The 19,290-nt window shown below is 41.7% G+C and overlaps 1 protein-coding gene across 3 annotated transcripts in view; it reads left to right on the top strand.

Annotated features, from left to right (window-relative positions):
- stxbp5a (syntaxin binding protein 5a (tomosyn)) overlaps nt 1–19,290 on the top strand; it is a 157,198-nt gene that overhangs the window by 69,197 nt on the left and 68,711 nt on the right. For all 3 annotated transcript variants that reach the window (XM_042321893.1, XM_042321894.1, XM_042321895.1), the window contains exon 5: nt 6,837–6,971. In XM_042321893.1, coding sequence (XP_042177827.1) covers nt 6,837–6,971 — 135 coding nt within the window. The remainder of the gene's footprint in view (nt 1–6,836; nt 6,972–19,290) is intronic.

Genomic DNA, 19,290 nt, shown 5'->3' on the forward strand with positions numbered 1-19,290 from the left:
GTAGGTTCTTGCCTTTTTATGGAGTTTTTCCTAGCCAACAAGCCTCTACATCTGCATTGCTTGCTCTCTGGAGTTTTAGGCTCGGTTTCTTTGTGACAGTGCTGATGTAAAAAGGGCTCTATAAATACATTTGATTGATTGACTAGCGCCAGGTAAAAGAACCAGAACCTCCCCAGGTGGCAGAGACAGACCCAGAGGTCGCCAGAGCAATCAATGGTCACCTGCCGAGAATGAGCAACCAGACGTGGGAGAATGAATATGTATAAATTGCACTCCGAACCACTTAAAAAGATACATATTGCAACAGGATAAGATAAGTCTAATAAGTTCATTATAGAAGGTTATTAATGGTCTCTGTCCCCTGGAATGACATCTATTTCCTCTGGAGTGAAACCATCTGTTGTCAAAATGGAAAGCTGTTTTGACTTTGGCTGTGTTATCTATTAGAAATCACTCTGTAATTTCCTGGTTGCAAAACTTCTACACCGTTCGCTCAATTTCATTTATGTGAGAATCATTGTACCATCTAAATCAGTGTGAAATATGTTGTCAAAAACAAAATATATTGTTTTTGTTGTTTGAAGCTGGTGGACCAAAGCCGAACGTCTCTGCCATGTTATGGGGAGGGGGAGATTTGTTTTGAATGCAGCCGAGGCGCTGTTGCAATTCACCTAGCTTTCACATACGGGAGAAATTCTGAGAAATTCTAGGTGTAGCACCTTTAAAGCTGGAATCATCCTTGAGAAGCATCTTCTAGATATGATAGGCACTTGCGAGATGTAAAAGCACTTAGACAAACTCATGTGCAATTATGTTCCTTACTTTTCCTTTCCAATCAACCCTGAGGATGTCGTTAAGTGTGTGCCAGGGGAACCCTCGATTAGTTATCTTTTGCCTTGCAAAAGTATTCATCCCCCATGGCATTTTTCCTATTTTGTTGCATTACAACCTGTAATTTAAATGGATTTTTATTTGGATTTCATGTAATGCTAATGAAAAAAATTACTTTTATGTAAAATTGGTGCGTGCATATGTATTCACCTCCTTTGCTATGAAGCCCCTAAATAAGATCTGGTGCAACCAATTACTTTCAGAAGTCACATAATTAGTTAAATAAAGTCCACCTGTGTGCAATCTAAGTGTCACATGATCTGTCACATGATCTCAGTATATATATCCACCTGTTCTGAAAGTCCCCAGAGTCTGCAACACCACTAAGCAAGGGGCACCAACAGGGCAGTTAAATAAAGGAATAGAAAAAAAAACATCCAACTTGAAGGAGCTGGAGCAGTGTGCCTTGAAGAATGGGCAACAATCCCAGTGGCTAGATGTACCAAGCTTTTAGAGACATATCCCAAGAGACGTGCAGTTGTTAATTGCTGCAAAAGGTGGCTCTACAAAGTATTGACTTTGGGGGGGTGAATAGTTATGCACGCTCAAGTTGTCTGTGTTTTTGTCTTATTTCTTGTTTGTTTCACAGCATCTTCAAAGTGGTAGGCATGTTGTGTAAATCAAATGATACAAACCCACCAAAATGTATTTTAATTCTAGGTCGTAAGGCAACAAAATAGGAAAAATGCCACGGGGGTGAATACTTTCGCAAGCCACTGTACACACACACACACACACATACAATATGCTATGCATGCTAACACACACACACACACACACACACACACACACACACACACACACACACACACACACACACACACACACACACACACACACACACACACAATATGCTATGTATGCAAAAACACACACACACACACACACACACACACACACACACACACACACACACACACACACACACACACAGTCACATCTGATAGTGCAGATAGGTCTATGGCACAACACCTGAAATCAATTGCCTCCCACCTAATGGCTATGTGATAACGCCACTAGCTGTCATGACTAGATATGCATGTGTGCGTCTGTTGTGTGTGTGTGTGAACAAGTGTGTATGCATGAATGAGCGATTGGGTTTTGGTATGTAAGTATATTGGTGTGCGAAAGTGTTCTCATGCTTTGCGATTGTGTGTTTGTGTATGTGGGTGTGTGTATGTGTATGTGTATGTGTATGTGATGCATGTCGAGCAGCCCGACGCCTCTCCTCAACCCCATGAATATATTCATGGTACTGCAGAGCAGTGGAGCGGAGACAAGCACCAGCTCTACTCAGGTGTGTGTGTGTGTGTGTGTGTGTGTGTGTGTGTGTGTGTGTGTGTGTACAGTCTGACAGTATGCATTGCTTCTCACTACTGCCTTTCAGCCAGAAAGATACTGAGAGACAGACCGAGAGGGAGAGGGAGAAAAACACATGGAGGAGGGGGATTGGGTTTGTGGTGCAGTGAAAAAGGGAATCCGTAAGATGGACACAGGAAGAGAAAGAGAGAAAGGGAGAGGGGAAGATTGGAGAGGAGGAAAAGGAGAGGGAGAGCTGTGTGTACAGCTGTGTGCATGTGTGAGAGCTGTTTGTGTGGGTGTGATGTGTGTATCCAGTACTACAGAACCAGATGATGATGTGTTCTTGAGTTGTGTGTCATACGTCATTGGGGACTAGTCAGGGAAAGGCAGGGATGAGCAGAGCCTATGGGACATGATTGCTTTAGGGGCTCTTATGCCAACTGAAAAGAACTTGGACAGAAAGAGAGAGAGAGAACTCAAATTTTTCACGTTTATTTGAAGGGAAAAAAATGGGAAAAAAACATGTAACTTCAAGAAGAACATTTTTTGTTTTCTGACATTTCTCACCATTCAGAGACACATAGTTTCCCAACATTTCACATGATATTCTAAATTTCACATCTGCTTTCATAACCGGTGGGATTAGAACCTGGGTCTCCCATGGGAGCAGCCAATGTCTTAAACATTAGACAAGAGGAATGACTCTGAGTTTCTCTTTTTTTACCTTCATTTAATTAGGCAAGTCAGTTTAAGAACAAATTCTTATTTACAATGATGGCCTACCCCGGCCAAACCACAACGACTCTGGGCAAATTGTGCGCTATGGGACTCCAAATGGGACTCCGAATCATGGCCAGTTGTGATAAGGCCTGGAATTGAGCCAGGGTCTGTAGTGAGAGATGCAGTGCCTTAGACCGCTGTGCCACTCGGGAGCCCCAACTACATTTATTATACATTTCTCTCAATCTCAGTATATTGACGGTTCAATTCAAAATTAGGGATGTCAAACGTTTAAACATTTTATCCAATGAATCGCAGGACTTGCTGTGATTAATCACAATTAATCACGATTAATCACAAATTCCAAATTTGCTCAAATGTAACTGTTTTTTAAGAATTTTATATAAAAACCATAACAATTAATATTGACGTCTGATTTCGTCCAAGGTAACGGTTAGTCAAATCTGGTAAATTGATTAAGCACACTTTCTTTAACCTCAATGTCAGTTTTTTTTGTAGCTGTATAGATTATGTAAAAGTATGTGTTTTACATTCATTCCAATAGCAAACACATTCACACATTTTAAAATACATTAAAACCTTTAGGCCTGTGTATCAAAAGTAACAAAAACAAATAGACAGCTCAATAACAGAAGCCATTAGCTAGCTAAGGCAAAATGCAAGGCTAGCTATCGCCTATCACTGAGATAGCTAGCGGTTAACAATTAGCTTGCAACCATTAGATACAAATGTCATACAAAGTAACCTTTTAAAATGTATGACGAAGAGAGGAGCATGCCTGCAGCAGGAACACTCCCGAATGCCTCTCCCTAGTGGTAGTGCTAAGTACACATGTATATCAATGCAACACCATGGAGGACTACAATAATAATGGAGTGAATGGCTCAGAAATAAGATTTTAAAATGTTTTACTCACTTCAATTATAGTAGTCAGGTAAGCTAAGTAACCTTTTTTTACAGAATGGCATTAATGAATTTGCAATTCCACATGTGGAAACATTGCTACTACAACATCTTAAAACCCCACCTTTTCACGTGAGGAATATAACACCATTTCACCCCAACATGTGAATATTTTTTCATTGTTTTTCATGTTATTCTCATGTTACTCTCCTCACATGTTAACATGTGAACTCTAAATGTAATACATTTGAAAATATGGCTCCACATGTGAAATTTAAGGTCAACATTAGGGGTGAGAGAGAGAAAGAGGGAGAGATAGGACATGGATGATGATGAATGATCTAGGGATGGTGTGATGCGTCATGCCCATGATTCTCATGTTAAAGCTCTGAAATGGCTGCAGTGTGCATTTTTGAAGGGCATTTTTGGATCAGATTTGGGCTTGAATCCTCTACATTCACCATGAGATACGCACCCGTCAGCTTACCCCACAATGATGCTATTCTTCTTCCTCCCATCATCCTTTCTCTCCTCTTTCCTTACCCTCCTTCCCTTGTCTCCTGAGTGGCATAGTGGTCTAAGGCACTGCATCTCAGTGCTAGAGGCATCACTACAGACCCTGGTTCGATCCTGGGCTGTATCACAACCAGCCGTGATCGGAAGTCCCATAGGACGGCGCACAATTAGCCGAGCATCGTCCAGATTAGGGGAGGGTTTGGCCGGTGTATGCCGTCATTGTAAAATAAGAATTTGTTCTAAACTGACTTGCCTAGTTAAATAAAGGTTAAGTAAAAAATGAATTGTGTGGTTCTGATCAGAAGTGCTTGGTTCAGGTATATTAGTCCTGATTGGATGACCGGTTTGACCTACTTTGGTCCTGTTTTATTCATGTACCATTAGGAGGACTGAAGACTGGCTTTTTATAAAGACAGTGCTGATTCCAGGTCAAAATAACTAGTGGGGTTAGATGACCATTAGGTCATAGGTCAAATCAAATTGTATGTCATATCCGTCGAATACAACGGGTGTAGACTTAACCATGAAATGCTTGCTTATGACCCCTTCCAAACTATACAGAGCTATATACAGGGAGTACCAGTACCAGATCAGTGTGCAGGGGTAGGAGGTATTTGAGGTAGATATGATGTACATGAAGGCAGGATAAAGTGACTAGGCATCCGGATCGATAATAATTAGAGTAAAATAAAGAACAGAGTAGCAGCAGCATATGATGAGTGCAAAGGTGTGTATGTGTGTTTGTGTTGTGTTGGTATCAAATCAAATTGTATTGGTCACATACACAGGTTTAGCATTTGATATTGCGGGTGTAGCGAAATGCTTGTTCTTCTAGTTCCGACAGTGCAGTAATATCTAACAATTTCACAACAAATACCTAATACACACAAATCTAAGTAAAGGAATGGAATTAAGAATATATAAATATATGGATGAGCAATGTCAGAGCGGCATAGACTAAGATATAGTGTAGAGTACAGTATATACATATGAGATGAGTAATGCAAGATATGCAAACATTATTAAAGTGACGAGTGTTCCATTTATTAAAGTGGCTAATGATTTCAAGTCTGTGTATTGTAGGCAGCTATTTAACAGTCTGATGGCCTTGAGAAAGAAGCTGTTTTTCAGTTTCCCAGTCCCAGCTTTGATGCACCTGTACTGACCTTGCCTTCGGGATGATAGAGGGATGAACAGGTGGTGGCTCGGGTGGTTGTTGTCCATGATGCTCTTTTTGGCCTTCCTATGACATCGGGTGCTGTAGGTGTCCTGGAGGGCGGGCAGTTTGCCCTCTGTGATGCTTTGTGCAGACCGCACCACCCTCTGGAGAGCCCTGTGATTGTGGGAGGTGCCGTTGTCATACCAGGCGGTGATACAGCCCGACAGGATGCTCTTAATTGTGCATCTGTAAAAGTTTGTTAGGTTTTAGGTGACAAGCCAAATTTCTTCAGCCTCCTGAGGTTGAAGAGGCGATGTTGCGCCTTCTTCACCACACTGTCTGTGTGGGTGTCTGTGTGGGGTTCAGACCCAGGGCCTCGAGCTTAATGATGATCTTGGAGGGTAATATGGTGTTGAATACTGAGCTATAGTCAATAAACAGCATTCTTACATAGGTTTTCCTCTGGTCCAGATGGGATAAGGCAGTGTGCAGTGTGATGGCGATTGCATTGTCTGTGGACCTATTGGGGTGGTAAGCAAATCGAAGTGGGTCTAGGGTGACAGGTAAGGTGGAGGTATGTGTGTTTGTGTTGTCGGTATGCATGTGTGTGTTATGTATGCATGTGCGTATGCAGTGAATGTGCATGGGTTTTGTGTGAGAGTGTCAGTGCAGTGTGTGTAAATATGTATATGGTAGTGTGTAGTCTTGTGATTGTGCATAGAGTCTGTGCAAGATAGGTTCAGTGCAGATAGTTTAGGTAAACATTAATGAACTATTTAGCAGTCATGAGTATTTAGGAGTCCTATTAGGAGTCCTATGGCTTGGGGGTAGAGGCTGACTCAGGTAGAGACTGATGTAGGTTTCAAAAGCTTTTGACCGTTCATTAAACTTCACATAGAGAGATGGATGAATGGATTAATTGATGGTTGAAGGACGAGTGGAATTATTGGACAAATTGATGAAAGAATGAAGATGACACAGATGGATAAATGGAGAGCATGGAAGGAAGGGTAATGTGTTCTGGTTCAGTCCTCTTCTCTCGTATCAGTCCGGTAATTAGGTGCCGAATAGAGTTTTATACACCTCCACCGTCACCTTGGTCTCAGCTCAGCATTATTAGCTCACTGTAGAAAACAAGGAAGATTCTTAAACTGCACAGTTTCTGTGTTTTAAATGCAATAGGATATCATCAGCAAAACACTTCTGTCTTTCTCTTTTTCTCTCTCTTTGTCTAATGCTACCACTTTTACTACCTCTCTGTGTCTCTATTTCTCTGTGTCTCTTAACTCCTACATAAACTTTCTCATTTCTCTCCATCCTCCAGGATCACGTTCGTCCACCTGCCCTTCCAAAGTAAATGGCTGTACATCGGCACAGAGAAAGGAAACATCCACATCGTCAACGTGGAGTCCTTCACACTCTCAGGCTACGTCATCATGTGGAACAAAGCCATCGAACTGTGAGTGTCAACACCAGCCTCTTCTCCTCGTCACACTGTCACAACGGCTTGTGGTGGAATGGACATAGCTATAATAGCCTCTTAGTCACCTCTGGGCTTCATCCACACCTGGTGGCTTCAGTAACCGCAGGTGTGAAGGAGGAAGGATGTGAATCACTATCTTATTTAGTAGGCCTCTTCAGCATGGGGTTAAAGTATTTGTAAGATACTGTGCTATTTCACTGGGTATTTGTCAAATCAAATCAAATGTATTTATAAAGCCCTTCTTACATCAGCTGATGTCACAAAGTGCTGTACAGAAACCCAGCCTAAATCCCCAAACAGCAAGCAATGCAGGTGTAGAAGCACGGTGGCTAGGAAAAACTCCCGAGAAAGGCCAGAACCCAGGAAGAAATCTAGAGAGGAACCAGGCTATGAGGGGTGGCCAGTCCTCTTCTGGCTGTGCCGGGTGGAGATAATAACAGAACATGGCAAAGATGTTCAAATGTTCATAGATGACCAGCAGGGTCAAATATTTGTGTTGCTGTTGACATCCTCCATTTTGATTCTGCTCTAGAGCTCTTGCATAATTCAATCTTGAGTTTGTAGCATTTTCCCAATCCTATCTCTTCCTGTCTCATAGTGAGGGGTTGAACAGATGTCTGTTAAGATCAGTGTTGGGCATGTACAGATGTCCTGTCTCGACAGTGCTGAGAGGAAAGGGAGGAGTAGAGGGGGAAAGGAGATGAGAGGGAGAGAAAAATACAGAAGGGGAAGAGAGGAGAAGAGGGGAATTGATAGAGGAGGGTTGGGGGGTTAGGAGAGAAGGAGAGGTGAGGGGATAGACGAGAGGAAGGAAAGAGTGGGTAGAGAAAGGGAAGGTTTTTTGGGGTAGACAAGTAGAGGAAAAAGAGAGGTGGAGGAGAGGAACGGGTGACAGTATGGGTCTCTGAGGAGTAGTGCCTGACAGTCCTGGAGCTGCCATGGTATTTCCTGACTAAAGGGACACGTCAACACACTCTTATATATGCTCTACTGAGCACAGTGTGTCCTCCTCTCCCCTCTTTATCCTATCCCCTGCTTCTCTCACTTTCACTCTGTTTCCAAATCTAAATTCAACATCTCAAACACCTTAACCCATAAACACTTAACCCATACACGCACAAACATGTGTTTGTGTGGCCGTGTGTGTGTCTCTGTGTGACTCTGTGTGCAGGGCCTTCAGAAAGTGTTCACACCCCTTGACTTTTTCCACATTTTGTTGTGTTACAAGGTGGGATAAAAATGTATTTCTGTACTTTTTTGTCAACAATCTACACAAAATACTTTGTAATGTCAAAGTGGAAGGAAAAAATATATAAAAAATTAAACATGAATTTCATTACATTTGAGAATCACGATTCCAGCTGAGAGTCTTTCTGGGTAAGTCTGTAAGAGCTTTGCACAACTGGATTGTACAATATGTGAGCATTATTCTTTTTAAAATTCTTCAAGCTCTGTCAAGTTGGTTATTGATCATTGCTAGACAGGCATTTTCAAGTCTTGCCATAGATTTCTAAGCCAATTTACGTTTTAAACTATAACTAGGCCACTTAGGAACATTCAATGTTGTCTTGGTAAGCAACTCCAGTGTACATTTAGCCTTGTGTTTTAGGTTATTGTCCTGCTGAAAGGTGAATTTGTCTCCTAGTGTCTGTTGGAAAGTAGACTGATATGGCACCGCCTGGTATGGAAACTGCACGGCATCTGACCGCAAGGCGCTACAGAGGGTAGTGCGTACGGCTCAGTACATCATTGGAGCCAAGCTTTCTGACATCCAGGACCTATATACTAGGCGGTGTCAGAGGAAGGCCCAAAACATTGTCAAAGACCCCAGTCACCCAAGTCATAGACCGTTCTCTCTGCTACCGCATGGCAAGCGAAACCGAAGCGCCAAGTCTAGGACCAAAAGGCTCCTTAACAGCTTCTACCCCCAAGCCATAAGACTGTAACAATTAATCAAATGGCCACCCGGATTATTTACATTGACCCCCTACACTGCTGCTACACGCTGTTTATTATCTATACATAGTCACTTTACAAATGACCTCGACTAACCTGTAACCCCGCACATTGACATCGGTACCGGAACCCCCTGTATATAGCCTTGTTTTTGTTATGTAATTTTTTTGTGTTCATTTTTGATTTTATTTAAAGTTTTTATTTTTTATTTTACTTCAGGTTATTTAGTTAATATTTTCTTTTATCTATTTCTTGAACTGCATTGTTGGTTAAGGGGTTGTAAGTAAGCATTTGACGGTGAGGTCTCTACACCTGTTGTATTTGGCGCATATGACAAATACAATTTGTTTTTTTCTGTGCTTAGCTCTATTCCATTTATTTCCTTGCCAATGACCTGCATACCCATAACATGATGCAGCCACCACCATGATTGAAAATATTGTCTTGACTGTCCACAAAAATCGAAATAGGTCAGATCAGGTTTGCAATGATTAACTTCAATCAGACACCCTCTCACCTTAGAGGGGGGGAAGGAAATAACTAGGGGAGGGGGGTTTAACAACTCACGCCCTGTTGTAAATCAATACTGCAACAATATTTCTAACATAGAACGTGGGGAATGGTCAAATTTAATTTAGTTGGTTATTTTGTGAGGTCATTAACAACGTCATAAAGGAAAACTGTAAGTTTCCATACAATGTGTTGTGCATGTAATATGAACAATGATTAAAGTGTTTTTGTTAAGAGATAGATGTGATTTGAGAAGCTATAAGAGATTAAATACATATATAACTTTGCACAGTGAGTAGTCACCGCACTGAGTGAGGTCAGAGAGCATGTTAACCTGTTGGAACTGCCCTCTTTGAGCAAATTGTATAAATGATGGGTTAAGAAAAAAACACATCAGACCAGAAAGATGTGAAGCTGCAGCTGCACGTTTAAAGTGGTTTGAACTTTGAATCTCGACACGAGGTGGAGACGATACACTCCCCTAGCCTATCTTCAAAGAAGCCTCTTCAAGAGTGAATGGAAGGAAAGTCAACTCTGTAGTTCTGTTCCGGACTACATGACAAGTCACCGGATATCGGACAACTGCAGAGACGGACAACAGTAGAAGACTTGTCGGAACCATTTTGGACAATCAGAGTCTTACAAGCGTGCCGCGAAAAGGCCCAACTTCCTTTCCAAGACTACCCTATTCACCGAGAGAGATCCCCGTCGAACCCAGGCATTTCACGTAAATACATTCTTGATATTCTTACTCAAAGCGGGCAGCGGTTTGTGTGCAAAGTATATGGTTACTGTAGGTGAGAGTAGTTTTTGAATGTACCAATTTTTAGTGTCTCTGTCCCTCTCTCCCTCCCTCTCCATCGCTTCTTTAACAAGCAGCCATGTTTTTGTCATTCCACTAGGGACCAGTGTATTAAGGCTTCAGTCAATAACCGGTGCAAAGTGTGTATGTTTATCCTGTGTTCCCATTTAATTAGATCATAAATAAATAATTAAACCAATTTGTGTAGTACTGAATCATAAGTATGGCTTGGGTTTTTGTAGATGAAGGAGGTTACGACTGTTCAGAATGATGATATGATACGAGGTTATGATTAATACGTTGACTGTTTATAGAGGTGATAGGACCTTTTAAAGTTTAATTCAGGAGATGGTAACTCTTTCAAGAACCGCTCTTATGTTGCCCCGGATGTTGCGTGATTCATTAAACCGGCTAACAATTAAACATAGTTGATTACATAAATAAATGTCTTCAGATTCATGTCAAAGTCAAGTCACGACACAATTTGAAAAGTCATACTCAGTGGTGTGTTGTGTTGGATTTGCTCCAAACATAATACTTTGTATTCAGGATATAATGTAAAGTTAATTTAATTTCCATTAATTTCAATTGAATGCCTTATTGCAATCCGGATGCGTGTTTGGAATATGTTTTATTTTGTACAGACTTCCTTCTTTTCACTCTGTCATTTTGGTTAGTGTTGTGGCGTAACTACATTGTTGTTGACCCATCCTCAGTTTTCTCCTTTCACAGCTGTTAAACTCTGTAACTGTTTTGAAGTCACCATTTGCTTCATGGTGAAATCCCTAAGCGGTTTCCTTCCTTTTCGGCAACAAGTTGGGAAGGACGCCTGTCTTTGTAGTGACTAGGTGTATTGATACGCAATCAAAAGTGTGATTAATAACTTCACCATGCTCAAAGGGTTATTCAATGTCTGCTTTTTATTATTTTTACCCATCTACCAATAGGTTCCCTTCTTTGAGAGCTATTGGAAAACCTCCCTAGTCTTTGTGATTGAATCTGTACTTGAAATTCACTGCTCGACTGAGGGACTTTACAGATAACTATGTGTGGGGTACAGGGATAAGGTAGTCATTCAAAAATGATGTTAAACACTATTATTGTACACAGAGTGAGTCCATGCAACTTATTATGTGATTCGTTAATCAGAATTGAACTACTTATTTAGGTGTGGTATAACAAAGGGTTTGAATACTTATTGACTTCTAAAAACATAATTACACTTTGACATTACGGGGTATTGTTTGTAGTAGTGGCGCGCGGGTCTAGGGGATGTTAGGGTGACCATATTACCATAACACCGGCAGTAAAGAGTCATGACCGCAGTCAAATTCCACTTGACCGTTTTGTCACGGTAACTGAGCTTCTCCAAGCTCTGATGCTGCTGATGGTCAGCACACTATTGTCCCTCTAATCACTCTGACGTCAATGTATTCAGCCCAAGGGCACAGCGGCCACTGTCCGCTAAAGGCAATGACATTTTTTATATGGCATTACAGCCAAGCATTACTGCCAGGCATGACGGCCACACTAGGCGGATGCCGCCAGGAAACTTGGGCATTATTAAGTGCTTGTCAAATTGTGAATGAGAAACTGATGAAGTGTGTGCAGGAAGTGCACGAAACAAAGCAGAGCTCATGCCTTTCATGTGACTTTATTCCAATCTTCATTGGAGTTGCGTCATGCAGTCTTAGAATGTAATACAAATCAAAACATATAGCCCCAACGTTTGTATCACATAAATAACTCTAAATTAAGCATACAGGACGACCTGTTTCTTTGTTAACAGCTCAACACAGAATAGCTGCGTGCGCGCACACCCTCAGAAATCGTTTGAAATCATTCTTTCTATTTTATTCAACTACGTTCAATTATATTCTTCATACTATAAAATAATATCAAAAAATGCCACAGAATTCTAAGCAAATCTTGACTGCTAAATGAACTAATGTAGCCCACAGCCATTTGGCATATCATGGCAAATCCAGATCAGGGCATAACATAAGGAAAACTCAGAGTATGCTATTCTGTTCTTCTGAAATAGATTACATTTTCTTCATATCATGTTTCTTTAGACCTGTCTAACATAAATAATGGATTTATTGTGATGGTGTAGACTATCTTAAATGGATTTATTAGACTTTTTAAAATGTACAGTAGATGTTCCAAAAGGTCTGGATCAGTGGCTTGTAGGTGTGGAAGCCAGGAGATGCTAAATGTGTTTGTGTTCATGAACGGCCAATTACCTTGAGACCAGCAGTTATTTGCTTGACAATCACTAGCTGACAAAATGTAATCACCGCCGCAGCCCTGCGCGAGTCAGCTATTTGTTTACCCGCCCGCAATTGCTATTAACCATCAGCAACTGCCCGACTACATGTGATAAAGTGATTTAGATATGGGCCTGATTTAGATATGTTTCTGCATATCATTTCTGACATTTTGGTAGGCTATTTGGTAATCAACTTGTCTATAATTAGATACATGCAGCTTCTCATCTGTCATTGTATGTTACCCTACAAGACTAAATAAACTCTTGCTCACCAGAATAATGTCATAAATCAATAGAATGCGGAGCAAAGACGTTAAGGGACCGGGGAGAAAATGCAATCAGTTTGTCTGGGATGCATATTTTATGTGGTTCAAATACTATCAGCTTTTATTATGCTGATAAAGACAGCACCTTTTACAGACCAGTGGTGGTCCATGCCATTTACGATGAGGGAGGATGATCATTTTTTATTGCTATTATTTCTATTACAGCATATTGTATTACTGTCATTGATATTCGATTCACCCAGCTCAATGTAAAATCAATAGGTTTAGGCTACTACATGATACTCAAATTTTACCTGTACCCATCATGTGTTTGGTACAACCTAGCCTACAGTATGAATGAAAGTTTACAACATAGGTGCAAAGGTTGAGAGATTTTTGATTAATGAAGGTGGCAGACAGTGACGCATTCAATACCGCCTTGCACACTCTTGCCTGCATCTAGCTGATCTAGGGTGTAATCATTAGTCCACCAGTTCCAAATGTGAGTTTTTATTGGACAAATTCAGGTATATTTATCTCCGTTTCGTTCTGTTCGCTTCCATTTAAGAAACGTTTTTCAACAGAATCAGTGGAATGAATGCACCCCTGATCACATGTAAACACAGTTGACTTACATAGCAGCCACAAAAAACAGCATGGTCACTTTGCTCGTTGTATATATAATTCCTTCTCGCAACTATCTATGCGCTCTCCTCCTCTCACCTTTTCTCTTCGCTTGAAGACTTCAGTGCACAACATAGCAGCTGTCTGTGACCAAAAAAAACTTTACATGCCAAACCTTCATATCATGACCGTTAGTTAACGTCATGGTCAACATAGCTACTACACCTAACGCGTTAGTAAACTCGCTACAATCATGCAATACAGTGTACAGTCAGAAAGCAGTTTAGCAGTTAACCCGGCGGGCCCGGGGGCAATACATTTATAAAACCAAAAGCTTACCTTGACTTAGAAAAGTTCCAGTGTTGGATAGCCATCTATCTAACATAGCATCCCTCTCTGTTTGAGCCGGTTGTTTGAGTAGGCTAAACTAGCTAGCTGCATTTGCCAGCTAAGTGCAAGTGAAAGTAAAACAAAAACATGTCAACCAAATACAGTTAGCTCTCTCTCTCTTGCTTCTCAATATTTTGGAATAAATTAATTTGTTTAAAACTGTTCAACTATTATCTTTCTCTCTCTTTGAGTCAACTACTCACTACATTTTATGCACTGCAGTGCTAGCTAGCTGTATCTTATGCTTTCAGTACTAGAGTCATTCTCTGATCATTTGATTGGGTGGACAACATGTCAGTTCATGCTGTGAGAGCTCTAATAAGTTGGAGCACGTCCTCCTGAAGTTGTCATAATTACTGTTTAAGTCTATGGAAGAGGGTGAGAACCATGAGCCTCCTAGTTTTTGTTTTGAAGTCAATATACCCAGAGGAGGACAGTAGCTAGCTGGCCTCTGGCTACACCATGGTGCTACCCTACAGAGTGCATCTGAGGCTACTGTAGACCTTCAATGCAAAACTATGTATTTTTATCAATTATTTGGTGACATGTTAATGTATTTAGTATAGTTCTATCTAAAAAGGATAACTTTTTTAATGTTTCACTATTTGTATTTGTATGAAATTCACTGAGGATGATGGTCCTCCTCTTCTGAGGAGGAGGAACCTCCACTGTTAAAGACAGTATCTTACTGAGCATTCACATTCTCTCAAGATGCTGAAAGAAATAAATCATATTTCTCTACTCCTGTTCCAGAGTCCAAATTTTGCTTACATTTAGTATACATTTAATGCTAAAAATGCTTAATTCGGCAGGAGTTAATATTAAGGCTATGTGTGAGATGTTATAGACCCATCGTCAGTGTCCACATGTCAGTTTCCATTTAACCCATCTGAACAGTAGGCTACAGTTCCCTTGATGTTCCAAATCTAAATCAAGTCAAATTTATTTGTCACATACAGTGGGGAGAACAAGTATTTGATAGACTGCCGATTTGGCAAGTTTTCCTACTTACAAAGCATGTAGAGGTCTGTAATTTTTATCATAGATACACTTCAACTGTGAGAGACGGAATCTAAAACATAATCCAGAAAATCACGTATGATTTTTAAGTAATTAATTTGCATTTAATTGCATGACATAAGGATTTGATCACCTACCAACCAGTAAGAATTCTGTCTCTCACAGACCTTTTTCACAGAGTTTTTCTTTAAGAAGCCCTCCTGTTCGCCACTCATTACCTGTATTAACTGCACCTGTTTGAATTTGTTACCTGTATAAAAGACACCTGTCCACACACTCAATCAAACAGACTCCAACCTCTCCACAATGGCCAAGACCAGAGAGCTGTGTAAGGACATCAGGGATACAATTGTAGACCTGCACAAGGCTGGGATGGGCTACAGGACAATAGGCAATCAGCTTGGTGAGAAAGCAACAACTGTTGGCGCAATTATTAGAAAATGGCAAAAGTTCAAGACGATGGTCAATCAGCCTCGGTCTGGGGCTCCATGCAAGATCTCACCTCGTGGGGCATCAATGATCATGAGGAAGGTGAGGGATCAGCCCAGAACAACACGGCAAGACCTGGTCAATGACCTGAAGAGAGCTGGGACCACAGTCTCAAAGAAAACCATTAGTAACACACTACGCCGTCATGGATTCAAATCCTGCAGCTCACTCAAGGTCCCCCTGCTCAAGCCAGCGCATGTCCAGGCCCGTCTGAAGTTTGCCAATGACCATCTGGATGACCCAGAGGAGGAATGGGAGAAGGTCATGTGGTCTGATGAGACAAAAATAGAGCTTTTTGGTCTAAACTCCACTTGCCGTGTATGGAGGAAGAAGAAGGATGAGTACAACTCCAAGAACACCATCCCAACTGTGAAGCATGGAGGTGGAAACATCATTCTTTGGGGATGTTTTTCTGCAAAGGGGACAGCACGACTGCACCGTAATGAGGGGAGGATGGATGGGGCCATGTATCGTGAGATCTTGGCCAACAACCTCCTTCCCTCAGTAAGAGCATTGAAGATTGGTCGTGGCTGGGTCTTCCAGCATGACAACAACCCGAAACACACAGCCAGGGCAACTAAGGAGTGGCTCTGTAAGAAGCATCTCAAGGTCCTGGAGTGGCGTAGCTGAAGGAGGGAGCTGAAAGTCCGTATTGCCCAGCGACAGCCCCGAAACCTGAAGGATCTGGAGAAGGTCTGTATGGAGGAGTGGGCCAAAATCCTGCAGTGTGTGCAAACCTGGTCAAGAACTACAGGAAACGTATGATCTCTGTAATTGCAAAAAAAGGTTTCTGTACCAAATATTAAGTTCTGCTTTTCTGATGTATCAAATACTTATGTCATGCAATAAAATGCAAATGAATTACTTAAAAATCATACAATGTGATTTTCTGGATTTTTGTTTTAGATTCCGTCTCTCACAGTTGAAGTGTACCTATGATAAAAATTACAGCCCTCTACATGCTTCGTAAGTAGAAAAACCAGCCAAATCGGCAGTGTATCAAATACTTGTTCTCCCACTGTATATGTAACAGTTCTGCTTCTGTCCCTCTCCTTGCCCCTACTTGGGCTCCACCAACAGTCACCCTTGAAGCACCATTACCCATCGCTCCACAAAAGCCGCGGCCCTTGCAGAGCAAGGGAAACAACCATTTCAAGGTCTCAGAGCCAGTGACGTCACCGATTGAAACACTATTAGCGTGCAACGCGCTAACTAGCTAGCCATTTTACACCGGTTACACTCACCCTCCTTTTTGACCTCCTCTTTTTCCGCAGCAACCAGTGATCCGGATCAACAGCATCAATGTCACAGTGTTCCTTCCGTCCCTCTCCTCGCACTGAACCAGGGACCCTCTGCACACATCAACAACTGCCTCCCTCGAAGCATTGTTACCTATCACTCCACAAAAGCCGCGGCCCTTGCAGAGCAAGGGAAACAACTACTTCAAGGTCTCAGAGTGAGTGACGTCACAGGTTGAAACGCTATTAGTGTGCACCCAGCCAACTATCTAGCCATAACACCGGTTACACATACACATGTTTAGCAGATGTTATGTTATTGAGGGTTGTAGCGAAATGCTTGTGTTTCTAGCTCCAACAGTACAGTAACATCTAACAATTAACAACAATACACGCAATACTCACAACTTAAAAGTAAAAGAATGGAATATATAAATATTAGAATGAGCAATGTCAGACTGGCATAGACTAAAATACAGTAGAATATAATACAGTATACACATATGAGATGAGTAAAGCAAAAATATGTAGACATTAGTATAGTGGCTAGTGTTCCATTATTAAAGTGACCAGTGATTTCATGTCTATAGGGCAGCAGCATCTAAGGTGCAGGGTTACGTAACCGGGTGGAAGCTGCCTTGTGATGGCTATTTAACAGTCTGATGGCCTTGAGATAGAAGCTGTTTTTCAGTTTCTCGGTGCCCCTGTACTGACCTCACCTTCTGATTGATAGCGTACCAGGCAGTTATACAGCCCGACAGGAGGCACTCAATTGTGCATCTGTAAAAGTTTGTGAGGGTTTTAGGTGCCAAGCCAAATTTCTTCAGCCTCCTTGAAGAAGCACTGTTGCGCCTCCTTCACACACTAGCTGTGTGGGTGGACCATTTCAGATCGTCAGTGAAGTGTATGCCGAGGAACTTGAAGCTTTCCATCTGCTCCACTGCGGTCCCATCGTTGTGGATAGGGGCGTGCTCCCTCTGCTGTTTCCTGAAGTCCACGATCAGCTCCTTTGTTTTGTCGACATTGAGTGAGAGATTATTTTAAATTGGGTCTAGAGTGTAAGGTAGAGGGGATATGATCCTTCAATAGCCTCTTCAAAGAACTTCATGATGACATAAGTGAGTGCTACGGGGCGATAGTCATCTCTTTGGTAGCAAGCCGCGTCGGTGGCACTGTGTTATCCTCAAAGTGGGCAAAGAAGGTGTTTAGCTTGTCCGGAAGCAAGACGTCTGTGTCCGCGACGAGGCTGGTGTTACACCCCCACATTTCTTCTTCCCGGAGAGTTCTTTATTCCTGTCTGTGTGATATACTGAGAACTGTATGGACTGGCTGTATGGACTGGCTGATTGGACAAAGACAGTATATCCTGAGAGAGCCATGTTTCCGTGAAACAGAGTATGTTACAATCCCTGATGTCTCTCTGGAAGGAGATTCTCGCCCTGAGCTCATCTACTTTATTATCCAGAGACTGAACATTAGCGAGTAATATACTCGGAAGCGGTGGATGGTGTGCGCGCCTCCTGAGTCGGACTAGAAGTCCACTCCCAATACCTATTCTCCGCTGGCAGTGTTTTAGATCAGCCTCTGGAATCAGTTCAGTTGCCATGGGGGGTACGAACAATTCGGGGAATTCGCATTCCCGCTCGGAATGCTGGTGAGTTACCGCCTCTCTGATATACAAACGTTATTTCCGGCTGTATGTAATAACACAAAACATGTCCTGGGCTAATAATTTAATAAATAACACACAAAATAACAAAATACTGCAAAGTTGTTTAGGAGTTAGAAGCAGAGCTGCCCTATCTGTCTGCGCTATCTTGGGACATGTGACACAGGCCTGTTTTAAGTCTGTGTTTTGTGACTGTCGAATTTGTATAGGTCCTCACAATCATCACACATAACACTGCTATCATCCTCATTTACCACTTCACCAAATGTTTTCCAAAAATTACATTTCTGGCCCTCCCTTCTCTTTATTATCAACTCTCCATTTCGCATCTTTTCTCTGATTGAATTAAACTCCGACATTGCCCTTTTTGCCTCCTGTGGATTTGATGTAAACTTTTTCTGCCTGCTCCCAAAAGTATTTGGCGATTGACGTGTAGGTCATCTCTTTATTCAACCTGCCTGCCACCCATCCAATATTTAATGACCCTAAACCCGTCCACCCCGCGGATATAACCGTGGGTGTAATTGAATCAATTTCAACACAACTAAATGTGGAAAAAGTCAAGGGGTGTGAATACTTTCTGAAGGCACTGTATACGTGTGTGTGTGTGGCCCATATTCAGTTCTGATGACAACAGAACATCTGCACATAAAGGCTTTTATGATAAGGGGATATCTGAGAGTGTTTCAGGTGGTACTTTCTCTCTCCCTCTCTCTCCCCCTCTCTTTCTCTCTCGTCTTATTCTGGGCTGCTGGAATGAAGGTTAGATACCTTGACTTCCTTTGTCTTCTCCTATTATCCTCTTTTGATGCTGTCATCAGAGAGGGACAGTGGAGTGGGCGGTTGAAGGGAACAATGAAGATGGCGCTCTTCATATTACACCACCTCAGTATTGCACTGCATAGAGAGAAATACACAAAATCAGAGCACTGAACATTACAGAGTGGAACTGAACACTGTCAAGCAGATTACTAGGAAATACTGCAGCACTCAATACTTCAGCAAAACACAGCAGTTCAGTTCTGTTCTAGTTTAGTACACCAAGAACTTCTAGGTAAC

Source organism: Oncorhynchus tshawytscha, linkage group LG05 (assembly GCF_018296145.1).
Source record: "Oncorhynchus tshawytscha isolate Ot180627B linkage group LG05, Otsh_v2.0, whole genome shotgun sequence".
Taxonomy (NCBI): Eukaryota; Metazoa; Chordata; class Actinopteri; order Salmoniformes; family Salmonidae; genus Oncorhynchus; species Oncorhynchus tshawytscha.